The 17,027-nt window shown below is 40.3% G+C and overlaps 1 protein-coding gene across 2 annotated transcripts in view; it reads right to left on the bottom strand.

The window, feature by feature from the left end:
* TRPM1 (transient receptor potential cation channel subfamily M member 1) overlaps nt 1–17,027 on the bottom strand; it is a 182,933-nt gene that overhangs the window by 31,307 nt on the left and 134,599 nt on the right. The window contains exons 12-15 of one of the 2 annotated variants that reach the window (XM_033919524.1): nt 16,569–16,703; nt 15,762–15,812; nt 6,206–6,346; nt 3,148–3,177 (exon numbers count right to left, since the gene is read on the bottom strand). In XM_033919524.1, coding sequence (XP_033775415.1) covers nt 3,148–3,177; nt 6,206–6,346; nt 15,762–15,812; nt 16,569–16,703 — 357 coding nt within the window. The remainder of the gene's footprint in view (nt 1–3,147; nt 3,178–6,205; nt 6,347–15,761; nt 15,813–16,568; nt 16,704–17,027) is intronic. The other variant, XM_033919526.1, reaches the window with a different exon arrangement.

Below are 17,027 nucleotides of genomic sequence, written 5' to 3'. Positions count from 1 at the left end.
CCAGAGGCCCACACCCTCAAAAGAATGTACTAGCTGTGTCCATGTGCAAACTGTTTGAGAAACACTCACTTCTCACAGCAACAGCCAAATTTATTAAAGGGTTACAAAGAGTCTTTAAGAGTCACAAAGACTGACAGCATTGTTCTAGGTTTCTTCATGTCATGGCTGTGATTGTCAGCCTTTGTGACTCTTAAAGGACCCTTTGTAACTCTTTTGATAAATTTGTCAGTGGTTGTGTGAAGTGAGTGTTTCTCCACACCTTGCACAGATGCCTGATTCAGGCTTTCCTGTGCTGAAACACAGCTGTGTTGGGTCAAGGTACTTGTGCCACCTTTCACTAGACATAATAAATCTATTTTGATTCTACCACCTTAGAATCACTCTCTTGCTCTGTTGTAGTAATTCATTTGATACCAGTCAGACAATGAAAAAAAAAAAGCAGTAGGTTCCATATTAATTGTTCAAATAATACTAGAACTAGTGTGAAGTGTTCACCTTTTCTTCGCTGCACCAATTGAAGTTATAAATAGAAACATAGAAGATGAAGATGACGGCAGAAAAGGGCTACAGCCCATCAAGTCTGCCCACTCTGCTTACCCACCCCCTGTCTATGCCCTAATGACCCAATTTCCTTATCTTGACCCTCGTAAGGATCCCACATGGGTATCCCATTTATTCTTAAAGTATGGCATGCTGTCTGCCTCGATCACCTGCACTGGAAGCTTGTTCCAATGATCAACCACTCTCTCTGTGAAGGAATACTTTCTGGTGTCGCCATGAAATTTTCTGCCCCTGAGTTTGAGCGGGTGCCCTCTTGTGGCCGAGGGTCCCTTGAGAAAGAAAATATCATCTTCCACTTCGACACGTCCCGTGAGGTACTTAAATGTTTCGATCATGTCTCCCCTCTCCCTACGTTCCTTGAGAGGCACGTAGCATATCAATGAGGGGTAATAAGGAAAAGTCACTACAGGAACCAACTGGATATGCTGGAGGGATATACTGGGAAAGGAGCAGGATCCTAAAAGGATAAAAGTCACATTTGGGGAACATTAGAATTTAAACACAACAAGGTAAGGAAAAATACTGACAAGGTACAAATAAGGACCTCGTGTATTAAAGTGCAAAGTGATTTCACAAATATCTACTTCATGCAACAAATAGGAAAAAAAAAAAGTTTTTCACATAAATTGGACTTCTGGAAGTCAAGTTTGCAGAACTAATTCTGTAGTAATACTTGTTTGAGCAAAGTCTGCTTCATTTGATAGTTTTTCTAAATATGGCATTAAAGAGCTGCTGCAATGCAAATTTATGCAAATGAGTTCCTTAGATACAAAATATTAATGTCAAAAGTAGTAAAAATGAGTGCACAAACCTCTGGAGGTGTAGTTATTTTTCAGAACCTAAGAAAAAATGATTCCCCATTATGTGGCAAATAAGAGGGCATGAGGGGAGAGGGTGATGGCTTATGAGGACTTTTCACATTTTGCTGCTGCAAGCCTTCTTTAAAACATTTAAAAACATAAGAACTGCTGCTGCTGGGTCAGACCAGTGGTCCATCGTGCCCAGCAGTCCAATCCCGCGGCGGCCCTTAGGTCAGAGACCAGTGCCCTAACTGAATCTAGCCTTACCTGCGTACGTTCTGGTTCAGCAGGAACTTGTCTAACTTCGTCTTGAATCCCTAGAGGGTGTTTTCCCCTACAACAGCCTCCGGAAGAGCGTTCCAGTTTTCCACCACTCAATGGGGGAAGAACTTCCTCACATTTGTACGGAATCTATCCTCTTTTAACTTTAGAGAGTGCTAAGCTTCTGATCACAGCAACATGGAAAAAAAATTTGTGCAAGATTCAACTAGGGATACAGATGAGCCAGGAGTCCATTTTTATGTAAAACTGTCAGCAGGTTAGTACTCATTTTGCAAAAATGAGTACTAGCCTGCTGACAGTTTTGCAGGTTATTACGCTAGCCCTAAATATGAAAGTTATTGGAAATGAATAATAATTATGCTCAGTATTCTATTATACTACCAGATATGTCTTCTAATAAATAGCAAATTAGAAATAAAAGGGTGGAGGATTAGGGTTGTATGTATATTGCATGTTATTTTATCTTTGACTTTGTTGTATTGGAAGGTTGGTTTGTGTTTTTTATTGGTTTTATTCATTGATTGATTTTGTGTGTCATTCTTAATCCACTAAGATATAGGCGGAATATAAATAAACTGAACTAGACTGAAATAAACTAAGACCTTTTTTTAAAAAAAAAAAAAAAACTTATTTCATCAACTTAAATATATCTTTTTTTAGAATTCTGACAAAATTCTGACAAAAACCTGAATTATAATTTATGGGCTCCTTTTACTAAGGTGCGCTAGCATTTTTAGCATACGCAGGAAATTACCACACGCTATGAGGTTAGAACTAACGCCAGCTCAATGCTGGCGTTAAGGTCTAGCACGCGTGGCAATGTAGCGTGCGCTATTCCGTGCATTAAAGCCCTAACGCAGCTTAGTAAAAGGAGCCCAGCACTGTCCTTATTAAAGGTTTTCCTTATAAATAACATTTTATGTCTAATACATGGATAGAGCAGATTTCACTACATTACATTGTTGAAAGGAAATGCATTGTACAAAATTGAAAGGAAGTTTAAGGTTAGTAATACTAGGATACAGGTCACTATTTGTTTAGAATGATAATATAGGGGTTCTTTTACTAAGGCACGATAGCTGTTTTAGCGCATGATAAACGCTAATGCGTCCATAGATTATAATGGATGAGTTAGCGTTTAGCGCACGTTAATAGTTAGCATGCGTTAAAATGGCTAGAGCCTTAGTAAAAGGACCCCATAGTAATAACATAAATTTCACGATTCTACTATTTTGTTCTGTTGTAAACCACTTTAATTGAACCTTTGTGTGAGGAAGGTGGTCTATAATATAGCATAAAATAAAATAACATACATTTTTGTCAATGAGGGGGCCTTTTACTAAGGCGTGCTAATCGATTTAGCGCGCGCTAAATGCTAATGCGGCCATAGAATATAATGGGCGTGTTAGCATTTAGAGCATGCTAAATCAGCTAGCATGCATTAGTAAAAGACCCCCTGAGTTATTTGTTTGGTAACATTACCTTCTAAGAAAGTTAAACTCACCTCCATTCCTAGCAGTTTAAGAGCTTTCGGCTGCATTTCCAAAGAAAGGAAGATAAAGATAAGAGTTAAAATGGTTCATAGACAAAACCGCCGAAGACAAAGGCGCGTGCTGACAACTGAGCGCAAGAAGGAAGCGTGCGCCGAAGAAAAAGAGTGTTTTTAGGGGCTCCGACGGGGGTTTTTTTGGGGAACCCCCCCCCACTTTACTTAATACAGATCGTGGCAGCGTTGTGGGGGGTTTGGGAGGTTGTAACCGCCCTCATTATACTGGAAACTTAACTGTTTCCCTGTTTTTTAGGGAAAAAGTGAAGTTTTCAGTAAAATGTGGGGGGTTACAACCCCTCAAACGCCCCCACAACGCAGCGCGATCTGTATAAAGTAAAGTGGGGCGGTTCCCCCCCACACACCCCGTCGGAGCCCTTTAAAACAGTCATTTTCTTCGGCGCACGCCTCCACATTGCGCTCAGTTGTCTGTGCGCGCCTTTGTCCCGGCGCGCTTTTGACCTGACACCATTAAAATAGCAAATGCATGACACTTTGTACAAGATCATATTTGGAGTGTCAGCCTCTGGAATTCATTTACACCCCACCCCCCCTTTGACAAAACTGCAGAAGCGGTTTTTAGTGCAGCCAAGTGCGCTGAACGCTCTGCTCCTGACACTCATAGGAACTCTATGAGTGTCGGGAGCACGCCAGCCGGTGCTAAAATCCACTTAACATTATTTTCTTTAGGCCCCTGTTACAAAACCGTGGTAGTGATGCTGCCGTGGTAAACGCACTGAAGCCCATTCAATTTCTTTAGGCTCTGGTGCATTTACTGCGGCAGCATCACTACCACAGCTTTGTAAAAGAGGCCCTTTGTGATGTCTACAACTTTGCAAATTGATTTATTATTTTTCATTTATTTTAAAACACTTACCCCCCTCTTCTATTAAACTTTAATACGAAACTACCAACTTCTTATTATCCACTTGGTCTGGTGCATGTACCGGGTTGACCCTAGGCTGGATTTACAACCTGCCTAGTGCCGGGCCACAATATATATAGGCAGTCATACATATACACACAGATGCACATAGAAACACAGACACAAACAAAACATATACGCTGAGAGGTAGGCTTAAATTAAATGAAGCACAAGTATTCAGCCCTGCTGGCTATAACCTACGTTTACAAGCACACTATGCACACAAATATTTAAAATAATGAAATATGCACATTTATGTATGAATATTTGTGCATAAATGCAATAATTCTGCCTAAGTGCTAATCTGCATAACTTGTATTTGCAAGGGGGTATACACACGACAGAGTTTGGGTGTGGAATGACTTAGGCATTGGTAGGCGGCTGTGTTAGGCGCTGTTTGTAGAATCGCATCTAACTTTGAACGACATGAAGTTAAGTGCTGTTTCTAATGGCGTTTACCGTTTTAGGTTCTGTTTATAGAATCAGGCCATAAGGGGCAAATTAAGAACATAAGCAATGCCTCTCCTGGGTCAGACCTGAGGTCCATCATGCCCAGAAGTCCGCTCACGCGGCGGCCCAACAGGTCCAGGACCTGCGCAGTAATCCTCTATCTATACCCCTCTATCCCCTTTTCCAGCAGGAAATTGTCCAATCCTTTCTTAAACCCCAGTACCGTTCTCTGCCCTATTACGCCCTCTGGAAGCGCATTCCAGTTGTCCACCACTCGTTGGGTAAAGAAGAACTTCCTAGCATTCGTTCTGAATCTGTCCCCTTTCAACTTTTCCGAGTGCCCTCTTGTTCTTTTATTTTTCGAAAGTTTGAAGAATCTGTCCCTCTCTACTCTCTCTATGCCCTTCATGATCTTGTAAGTCTCTATCATATCCCCTCTAAGTCTCCTCTTCTCCAGGGAAAAGAGACCCAGTTTCTCCAATCTCTCAGCGTATGAAAGGTTTTCCATCCCTGTATGAAATTCTTTAAGAGGCACCTAAAGTTGGCACCTACATAAAGAGACACCTATCTTAAATTAATTGGGTGATAAGCACCTTTCTTCTTAGGCGTGATTCTACCAAAGATAGGCGCCTATGGCTTGATGCCTAGCAGCACCTAACACTAAAATAGATGTGTGTAGGGATGGAGAGTGACTTAGGTGGTGCTAGGCACAATTCTCTAAGGATTTAGGCACCTCTAATATAGGCCTTTAAAACCCTGGCCTACATTAAAGGTGCCTGTAATTGGCATATATGAGTGATTGACATGTGATAGGTGCCTGTCTTTTTAGGCACCAATTACAGAATCTGTCCCTAAGGCCTGAATTCTCAAAACTGCACCATAAGTTAGGCGGCAGTCGGTGCCCGATCGCCGCCTAACTTACAATCGTTTTAATTCATGTTAATCATTATGGTAACTGACTGCGTCGTTTAAAACCAATTAAAAAGTGATTAAAAAACAAAACAAAACATAGGCACCCAGAGCGCCTTGAAAAAGGGATGCTGTAACAGTGTCTACTGAGACACTTAACCCCCCTCTTCTACGAACCTGCACTAGCAGTTTCTAGTGTGTGGAGCTGCGCTGAATGTCCCGCACTGCTCCTGACGCTCATAGGAACTCTATGAGGGGGTTAATGACGCACAAGGTAAAAGTAGGCATGGTTTACGCCCTGAAATAACCCTAGGCACCATTAGACATTTCTATGTACGCAACTTTTATCTAAGATAGGCACCAGAAATGTAGGCCTACAAAGTCCTGGTCTATATTTCCAGTGCCTACCTTTGACATTAGCCGCAAATTCTGCACACGGTGCCCTAGCATGATTGACACGTGAATGGTGGCATTTTTTTTAGACGGCCTTCGAGTATAGCGCCATTTGTAGAATCTGGCCCTAAATGTATAGCACTGCTAAATATATGTATTTATTTAAAACCTGTGGTTGACACTTAATTAAATACACTGAGTACAGTCACTGAATATTATGAGATATAATTATTAAAATTATGATTCTGAGGAATCCCTAATATGCTAAGTAAGAATCAAGGCACCTTATTAAAAATGAAAGGTTTAATATAGTGGATAATATGCTTAGCATGTACTTACCCTCTTTGGTCCAAATAAGTGATTGTAAAGAGTACGGAATGTCTTTCGAGTATAGTAACAGCGATAGGCCCCACCCATGAGGTATTCAAGCACAAGACCAATGTCAATCAGGCTGACGTGATAATCTGGTGGAAGATTTCCCTATAGGACATGAAGAAGTTATAGAAGAAGATACAATTGATATGCACATATTGAGTTTTATTGCTTGGACCTGTACCACTGTTGGAAAGGCACATTTTTGAAACAAATTTGCAGTGGTTACTCTGAATTTTGGATTTTCTTTTGAGCACAAGTGAGATTTGGGGGTGATAAAAATATTTTGCATTCTGTTGGAGACTGAGGTATATGTTTTAACAATTTTTAATAAAATATACATATTTACTCAGATCTCCAGAGTAAGTCTGTTAAGAAATCCATCTATCTGAGGGACCCTTTACTAAGCTGCAATAAGCACTAATGCACTACTACGGGTGCATTCAGGCATCTTGTAGTTTTGGCACTGGAGTGAGTCTAGGGGCAGAGGATAGGTGTATTCTATGCTAATTGGTTAGTGCTGCTACACTATTGTGTACTAACAGATTAGTGAGTGGTTAGTGGTGAGCCTGTAGAGCTGGATTTGCAAATGATGCCATTATCGACAGCCACCTACAAAATGGCTGCATTTGGAGAACTGCGGCTATGTAAAAGGTAGGCACCAGAAATGCAAATGCAAGCAGTGTCTCACTTCCGGTTCACCACACAATTGTTTCCCACGTACTCACCTTTATAGGACCCCCCAGGGACCCCTGAAGAAGACTTTTTGTCGAAATGCAGACCGTGTTGGGTCCTGTATCCCTAGCGGACTAGGTCCTTTAAGGCTCTTATGTGGATGATTTACTTTTACGTGGATGGAATTATTTTATGTGGATGATTTTAGTGTACCTTTAGAACTTTGATACTTTCAAATAAAGTCCATTTGGGAACATCGTCACTCCACAGAGTTTTTTTGGTTTTCACCAGAAATGAAGGCCAAAGTTTTGAAGGCCTACATTTCCGGCACCTACCTTCCATGAGAATCATGTCTACAGAGGCACTTAAGGCTGTTTTTGGAGCTGTCTAAGGGTGCCTCCATTTTTAAACAATATTTTGTTTTTTAATTGGCGCAGTCAATTACTGCGCCGATTGAACCAATTAAAATGATTAAGTTAGACAGCAGTAGGGGGCCTTCAGCTGCCTAATTGCACCATTTTAAGAATTTACTCCTTACTGCCTAGAAAATAGGTGTAGTTAAGGGCTCAGATACGAAATTGGTGTGCAAAAGGCAGGTTTAGAAAACTTCTTAAGACACAGCTATTCATAGATGCCTCTTTTTAGCTGTTTCTGGTAAAGTCGATGAACTATCCATGCTCTTTATGATCCACATCACGGTACTTTTCTGAGGATTGTCTGTATGTCCATTTTATCACCTGCCACTCCCCATATACCATCCTTTTTTAAATTAATTTTACTTCGATGTATTTTAAACAACCTTTCCCTCCCCTACTTTCCTTCCGTTTCATGTACTTTAATCTGAATTTGTCTAGTATTTTTAATATTTGATAAAATATTGCTTTTATTTACCTATTTTAATTGTCCCTTACAACCTTTTTATATTGTACACCGTCTAGAGCAGGGGTGTCCAACCTGCGGCCCCGTGAAGTATTTTGTGAGGCCCCGGTCAAAGGCAATGCAGTGTTTTCCTCTGCTGCCCCTGGGTGTTTGCCATCTTGCTGGCTCCCTCCTTTGTCTTGCTACAGCATTTGTGCGGCCCCAGAAACATTTATTTCTGCCAATGCGGCCCAGGGAATCCACTTGTCTAGACACTTGTTTTGATAGACGGTATATCAAAAAATAGAGAAACTTGATTATGTATTTGTTTATTAAGGTCCTCTTTTACAAAGGCACGCTAAGCATTATAGCGCAGATTTAGCACGTGCTAAATCAAAAAGTGCGCTAGCCGCTAATGCGCCCATAGGATAACATGCACACGTTAGCGTTTAGCGCGTGTTTAGTGCGTGCTGAAAAGCATAGCGCACCTTTGTAAAAGAGGGGGTAAGTGTTTATTTTAAATATTGCGTATGTAAATTATGTATACTGTTTAGTGTTAAATGGTATATAAATTTTTAAAATAAATAAATAAATAATGAGAGAATTAGTGCAAGGTCATTACTGGCACAATAGAAAAAAGAAAAAATTAGCCATTTCCTGGCAGTGTTAAAAGGGCCTCAGTGCACAATAAAGACCTGCGCTGTAGATAGCACAGGCCACTTTTTAGCGCAGCTTAGTGAAAGGGCTCTTAAATCTAATTTATTGGACTAATGAATGATGGAATCATATGGCTTTTCTGCATAGGTTCCTCTGTAATAAATGATGCTACTACCTCTATCAGTACTGTTTGTTTCTTTTTGGGAAATTTATCTACCATTATTAATAATCCTAATCTGGTTCTCTGGTTACAAGGGACCGCTAAAAAATTCTCAGCCTAAGCAACCAAGTTGGGGCAGTCTCCAAGGGCTATACACCCAGTGCAGTGATCTTCCACTTTTTTTATTCTGTATTTTTCTAATGGAACAAAAATCGCTGAATTAAATGTATAGCCCTTGATGGAGACTGCCCCAATTTTGTTGGCTGGGGGGGGGGGGAATTTTGGCTTCACACAGTATCGGGGGTTCGGAAGGGGTGGTGGCAGGCGGGAGTAGGCATCCCTCCTGCCGGTCTTCAATGCGGGGTGGGTTTGGGGGCAGGAGGGTGTAGGCATCCCTTGTGCCTGGCTTAATGTAGAGGTTTCAGGGGCAGGAGGGAGTGGGCATCCCTACTTCTCGGCGTACTGCGGGCAGATGCGATTCTGTATAGGACACCAGTGTGCGATTCTCCGCCGCTTCTTAGGCAGCTGCTGAGACCAGCGTCCTATACAGAATTTTCCCCTAAGTTCCTTTTGTATTTAGGGGACAAAACTGGAAAGGGAATGGGTAGAGAATGGGCATGGATAATAGCGCAGGATACATACCACACACTGCCAGTTGCTCCATTAGTGCAGCTTCACCTTAGTGCCTCCTCAATAGGAGGCCTCCAACAATTAACATACAGCCTTTGCACCTAACTTGTACTGATTTTTGTAGTTAGTAGCATGTTAAATGCAAAATCGTAATGAACTTTACTAAGAGAGACCCCCTTTGTGCTATACTAAATTCATAATGTAACTTGAAAAAACTGATTTAGATCAATCAAACTCAACAAAGGTAAATAAGTAGGATATGTAATATCAGTTGATATATTGCACAGGTCTGTCAGCAAACAAAAAGCCTTCTAAACTCCCAAGGCTTTGAGCTGAATGAAACCTGGTTTGCCAGTTACGCTTTAATGCTTTTCATGCGGAATAAAGCACTAAGCCATTGATTTGACACATCTATGATCTAGATAAAATTATCTCCATGTTAACCCAACTGAATCCCCTAGTCAGCTGCTGTATGATTGCACAGAGATGAACAGAGGGAGCAGACAGCACTGAAAATGAAGACACAGAAGAACTGTGGAACAGGATACAACAAAAAACACAAAAATGATTTCAGCTGACACATGGGCACTGAAGATGTAACAGAATGCTAAATGCAAATTTGAAAAGCTCAAATGGACATGGAGTTTACATTGATACATATGGTATATTCAATGCTGCTTTATAAATAGTTAACACCAAATATACATATGATCTGTTTAGTATACTGTATATTGCCATTATCTGGATAATTCTCATCCCTTTTCCTTTTCACCATTTGGAGAATATCAAGCCATTCAGATAGTTTTGACCCACTATTATTCAGTATGACGAAGTGTGGTGCAGTGGTTAAAGCTATAGCCTCAGCACCCTGGGGTTGTGGGTTCAAACCCACGCTGCACTTGGTGACCCCTCCATTGCCCCAGGTACACTAGATAGATTGTGAGCCCATCGGGCCAGACAGGGAAAAATGCTTGAGTACCTGAATAAATTGATTTAAATCGTTCTGAGCTCTTCTGGGAGAACGGAATAAATAAATTTAGACCAGCTGATAGAATTTCAGTGTAGTCTTGGATTTCTTGAATTGTTTGAGAAATCTCTCAAACTGATATGGCAGGGTATAAACATAGTAGGCCCATTTTCAAAGCATTTAGACACACCAAGTACCACAGGTTTCTTGAAAAATGTGCCCCAACATAACTTCTTATTACACATAGCCAGGTAAACAAGAATGACCAAACAGTTAAGGGAGGAAGTTATCAGTCTGGGCTACAGGTAAGATTGATTATTTTATCACAAATCACACTATTTTTAGCACAAAGTGTCATTTTATGCAATGAGACCCTGTGCTAAAATAACATGACTTGTGGTAAAATAATCTTTCTTAAATATAGCCAATGTTGACATAACTCACCTTCTTAATGTGAAGAATCTCAGACACTGGTAACCAGAGCTGATTTTATGATATCATAATGCCTCATTCCACATATGCCTAAAAGCCAGCTTCATCTTACTACCCAATGAACACTTAATATAACACTTTGCTACCCCATATAGCAGTGTTTCGCAAACTGTGTGCCGCAATGAGATTCCGGGTGTGCCATGAGATGCTGGCGAGGAGAAGAGGCGCTGGTGCCAGCTGGCTGCTTATAGGATGCAATTCTCATGAAAGGTAGGTGCTGGAAATCTAGGCCTTGAAAACCATGACCTATATTTCTGGCACCTGCCTTTCACATAGCTGTGATTCTATAAACAGTACCGTTGCATGACTGACACACAATCAGTGGCTATTTTTAAGGCGGTACCGATAAAGGTGCCATTTACAGAATCCAGACCACAATTTGTGGTAAAATTACCCATTTTAATGATAGCCCACATTGAGAACTCCCACCTCTCCCTCCTTCACATAAGTAATTTTATTTAAGACAAAAATAGCCTTTTATGGAGCAAGTTTGCTTTTACAATTAAAAAAAAAAAAATCACATTTCTTAGTAGGAATTATAGGTGTGATAATGAGAGTATTGTGTTTTTCAGTGACTAGTGAACATACTTGTACAACTCTACTATCCATAGTTTGTTGTTTGTTGTATGAATAATATTGGGTCAAAACTGTCTGAATGGCTTGATATTCTCCAAATGGTGAAAGGGAAAAGTAATGAGAATTATCCAGATAATGGCAATATTCAGTATACTAAACAGTGGTGGTGATGGTGACCAGATCACATGTATTTTTGGTGTTGACTATTTATAAAGCAGCATTGAATAATACCATATGTATCAAGGTAAACTCCAGCACTGGTGTTTAAATTTATATAGTTATTACTTCAGCACTGGTCATCGTACATGAAGAAGGACACGGTACTACTCGAGAGAGTCCAGAGAAGAGCGACTAAAATGGTTAAGGGACTGGAGGAGTTGCCATACAGTGAGAGATTAGAGAAACTGGGCCTCTTCTCCCTTGAAAAGAGGATACTGAGGGGGGACATGATCGAAACATTCAAGATAATGAAGGGAATAAACTTTGTAGACAAAGACAGGTTGTTCATCCTCTCCAAGGTAGGGAGAACGAGAGGGCACTCTCTAAAGTTAAAAGGGGATAGGTTCCGTACAAACTTAAGGAAGTTCTTATTCATCTAGAGAGTGGTGGAAAACTGGAACGCTCTTCCGGAGGCTGTTATAGGGGAAAACACCCTCTAGGGATTCAAGACAAAGTTGGACAAGTTCCTGCTGAACCAGAACGTACGCCTTGTGATCGGACTGCTGGGCACGATGGACCACTGGTCTGACCCAGCAGCGGCAATTCTTATGTTCTTAGCCCCCATTTTTATCAAGTTGTGCTGCCAACCAGTGTGAGCTAAATGCCAGCTGCCCATTCTAATCCTGTGGGTGGCTTGGCATTTAGCTCAAACTCTTCAGCAGTGCAGCTTGAAAAAAAGGTAGAGGGTAAGTTTTCTATTATTTATTTATTTATCAATTTGAACATGAGTTACAAGAAGGACTTCTTATTTAAGAAATGCAGTATGAATAATATAGATTTATTATAACAATTTTAAATAGAAAATAAAGTTTTACCTTTCTTAGACCACAATTACAGGGAGTTAAGCAAAAGAAATAAAGAGAAGTCAAAATTTTAAATTATATTATTTTAAGGAAAGGCATAGCACTTTTAATCTATCCCGATATCTTTTCATCAGATTATACCGCCTTCAGTTGCTCTAGGAGAATAAAAACGTATTTCAGTTCTGCATATTTGGGATACAGTACCCTCCCCCCCCCCCCCCGAAATTCGTGAAAGTTCCATATTTCAAAAACTGCAAATGCAGTTTTTAGCCTGTCAAAAGGCAGGGAAGGCAGGAGAGGGCAGCTGGAGCACCGGTGGGTGAAGAAGATCACTTGCAATCTGCTCCGACCACCTCTTCCTGTAGTAAAGTCGGGCTACACCAATCAGGAGCTGCTTTGACATGCGAATTCACGGGGGAACACTGTATACCAATAGAAAGGTAGCCCCCAAAGCTCATCTCCTGTCGCATAGAAAGGAATTGTTTTCTTATTTCCTGTGTAGTTTTCGTGACATCTAAGTAAACCCAAATTAGTTTTCCATGAAATAGTTCTTTAGACAGTCGGAAGTGTTGTTTCATAAAGGCATTTAAGTCTTGTTCAAGGACGAAAGAAGCCAAAAGGGTAGTTCTTACTAAAGAATCAGTAATTGATTCTTCAAGGATAGCTGAAATTCTCTTTAAATCAATTTGAGAAGATTGAATATTTTCTTCTTCTGTTACTCCCTGGGATTGTTTAGAGAATACTGGTAGATAATAAATCTTATTAAATGAGGGAATAAATTTATTTATATATTTAATTTGTTTTCTACCCCCAAAGAGCTCAGAATGGGTTCCAGGTTTAATATACATAATTTCTGTACAAGTTTACGCTACAAGTTTTTATCCTAACTTGATACATGCTGGGGCTAATGATAATATACAGTTTACTGGTTGCAGTTTGCTATAGTTGTCCTTACGATGCAAGGTTTCCAATACAAGTTATACTATGGACGTGTTAGCGGCTAGCGCACATGTTGATTTAGCGCGTGCTAAATTTACGCTGAAATGCTTAGCGCGCCTTTGTAAAAGAGGGCCTTAGTGTATGATACAAGTTATCCTTATGTGACACATACTGGTTCTGGAACTAATATACATCTCTTTGTAGTCTATCAGTCAAGGGTAGGGGTTTAGGTGAAGTGAATGGTTTTATTGCATTTCTAAAGCTGAGGAGTCCATCAAGGGATCTGATCCGCAGGGGCAGTCAATTCCAGTATAAAGTGAGAGTAGGACCATCACTTTACGGTTTGCTGTTGAAGGGCACGACCAGGGGGCGTTTTGAGGCATATTTCGTCCTGGGAACGGAGGGACCAGTTCAGTACATATGGAGGAAACTTAGTCATCACGTATTATCAAAGAAATTCTTTGTTTTATAATGAAACATTATGATGAAACATTAATGAAACAGTTCTAATTACTAATGGCTCTTCTATCATGAGTTTGCCCTTGCAATACCCCATTTTCCTAGACCGTTCAGGTAGGAATTAGGATATCAAAGTTGGGACCCTACACAAATGGATGTCTCTGAGAACCACACTGACTTAGTCAAAACACCTCAAAGATCTCAGTCCAACAAACAAATAAGATGTGATATCAAGTAAATTAATTGAGAGGAAAAAGAACTCAGAAACTAGTTCAGAAAATAATTCAACTCTGAGTCTTACAGGTTAGTCTATATCAAGGGTGTCCGACCTGCGGCCCGAGGGCTGCATGCGGCCCCGTAAAGGATTTTGTGTGGCCCCGGTCGAGGGCGATGCAGTGTTTTCCTCTGCTGCCCCCGGGTGTTTACCGTCTTCCCGGCTCCCTCCTCTGTCATGCTGCAGCGTTTGCACATTTGTGCGGCCCCAGAAATATTTTTTCGGCCAATGCGGCCCAGGGAAGCCAAAAGGTTGGACACCCCTGGTCTATATCATCAACCCTGAAAAACCTCTCCTATAAAGAAAAATGTGCAAAATATATATATGAACAATATTCATAGCATGCTCGTTTAAATTAGCTGGAATTTGAACTGCTATATGTTCTCCTGATAGATTTTTAGGATATAATTCTCTAACATTGTACCTGATTTATTTGTGATAAGCAATCACTGATGTTATAAGATCGCCATCTACTGGATGTTTTTGCACCCCTGAGGCAGGCACCAATGCCAGAATTCGGACCGTGCTGGGTCTACATCACAGTTCAATCCAATATATGACAGAGACTGTTCTTAATAAATATTTATTCATTGGTTTTATCTCTGGTTGATGTGTACAATTCCATCCCCACTTTGGTATTTTGAGATATATTAGCCCAATGGGACCTATTTCATTGACTAAAGCAACTTCTTCAGGGATCTATCAGTGGGTCAACACCGCACCAGACCAGTTATTTACCAACCAGTATTAAAGGACTGGTTACAATCAAACCAAACAGTGAGTCTTCTTAAAAGGGCACCAAGAACAAGTGCAAGAACTTTGTGACTGTTGCATTGAGCTAATAAATATTAACGAGTCTATGCTGAGACTCCTGAGCAGCAGTAAATCTGAGTTTAGATGCATTTATGAGTCTCGGAGGACACACCATTGCAGACCAGACTTCTACTCTCATTTGGTATTTAAATCTGAAGCCCCAAAAGGGCCATAAGCACAAATTCCTTCATTAGCAGCAGAAAGGTAGTAAGAGAAGTACTACTAAGAGGGAAATTCTATAAGTGGCACCTGTAATGTATTTACCCAAAGAATATGCGCCTACAGTAATAATAATCAGTTTCAAAATTAGAGTTAATGACATCGATAAGCTTTAACAAAAGAATGCTTTAACAAGCTCCTACTGACAAAAAAAAAAGGTTAATTGGGGTAGTAGGTGCCTAGATTGTTGACCCAGGTGCCTAACACCATGTAGGTGTGGTTAGGGGTGGATCAGGGGCATTTTTTAAGTTAGGTGTTGCTAGGAGTCATTAGATGTCTCTTTAGGCGCCTCAATGTAGGCGAGGTAAACCCTAGCCTACATTACAGATGCATAATGTGGGATTGACACGTCTAGGTGTCTACATTGTAGGCACCTATAAACGTAGGCATCGTTAACAGAATCTGGCCCTATGACCCTATGAGTCAGGTGCCTAAATGTCGGACACGTCAATTCTGGGTTATGCTAATTTTCTAGCAGTGAATCTAGGCATTTAGGTTCCGTTATAGAAGGGCCTACTCGATCCAGTTCTTGTGACACACCAAATTTGACTGGGTTTTCCGAATATCTGCAATGAATATGCATGAGATAGATTTGCATACCAAGGAGGAAGTGCATGCCAATCTATTTCATGCATATTCATTGTGGATATCTTGAAAACCCATTGGAACATAGTGTGCTGCAAGGACTTGGTTGAGAAGCCCCTGCATTATAAAATAGGTTCTTACCACCTGTGCTTGAGGCACTCATATGATATATTTAACAAGAAGGATTTGTGGCCTACCTTCTTCACATCTCTAACCAGATAGTGTAGAGTATTAGGAGGTCCCAGCCTCTGCAATAGAAACAATTCAGGTCGGCTCTGATTCTTTTTTTAATATACAACCATGAAAACATGTACATTTATAATAGAATAAATCAAAGGTTCAGACATTTTTAAATGGCTTTAAAATAAATATGGGGCCCATTTACTAAGACGCACTAGGACCTAACATGGGGTTACTGTGAGACACAAGCTCTCTTTTCCTTCTTTTAAAGGTATTTGATCAATTAGCAAAATTGCTCATTCTTTTTCTTTTTTATTGACTGCGTTTTGGAAAGATCTTACCTTCCAGATAAGATCATGCACTTCTTTTCAGGTTTTTTGCAAAATCTTGAAAACTATGTTGTATCAACGTTTTTTAGAATGGAATTCTTAATGATTCATTTTAATAGCAATAATTCCTTGTAAATAAATTTTTAATGTAAACCGAGTTGAACCCTATATTTTTAGGGATGACTCGGTATATAAATCTAAGATTTAGATTAGATTAGGACACACTAAAGCATATTCATGAGAGAGATTTGCATACGCTGCCTCCACTGCATGCAAATCTCTCTCATGAAAATTCATTGCAGATATCCTGAAAATTTGACTGGCCGGGGTGCCTCTAGGACCAGGTTTAGGAACCACTGGACTAATCACGCTACCATTTTCCCAGCAGTGTCCAAGCGAAATCTTATCACAGTGAATTTATTTTCTGATTAACAATGCAGTTATAAAGACAAGAAAGTAAACATTCACAGGTGAGGATTGTGACACTATACTCACAGTATTATACAGTTCTTCTAGGCGAGGAATGGTGAGAAACCTTTGCATGCTCACTCCATTCTCTATGAGAAGTTTCACAAAATCTACACGATCCAGGACCAGAGCATCCATCATTGCCTGCTCCAGGGAATTCACCTGGGAATTCAAATCACAAGATTCTAACAGCACAGACATCACCGTAGAAGACAGAGTATTTCCAACATATCTAAATTCAATGCCTAACCATGAAAGACCAGGTGAACTCCTTAATCAGAAAGGGTTTTTTCATTCTCTGGAAACTTAAATCCATTAAATCATATTTTGATACGTCAGCATTCAGAACCCTGGTTCAATCCCTCGTATTAAGTCAACTTGACTACTGTAACATCGCCTATTTAGTAATTTCCCAAAAGAATATGCGACGTTTACAATTAATGCAAAATGCAGCGGTCAGACTAATCTTCGGGCTAAAGAAATTTG

Source organism: Geotrypetes seraphini, chromosome 14 (assembly GCF_902459505.1).
Source record: "Geotrypetes seraphini chromosome 14, aGeoSer1.1, whole genome shotgun sequence".
NCBI classification, from domain to species: domain Eukaryota; kingdom Metazoa; phylum Chordata; class Amphibia; order Gymnophiona; family Dermophiidae; genus Geotrypetes; species Geotrypetes seraphini.
The sequence above is the reverse complement of the archived record's forward strand: the minus strand, read 5'-3'. Positions and strand labels throughout refer to the sequence as shown.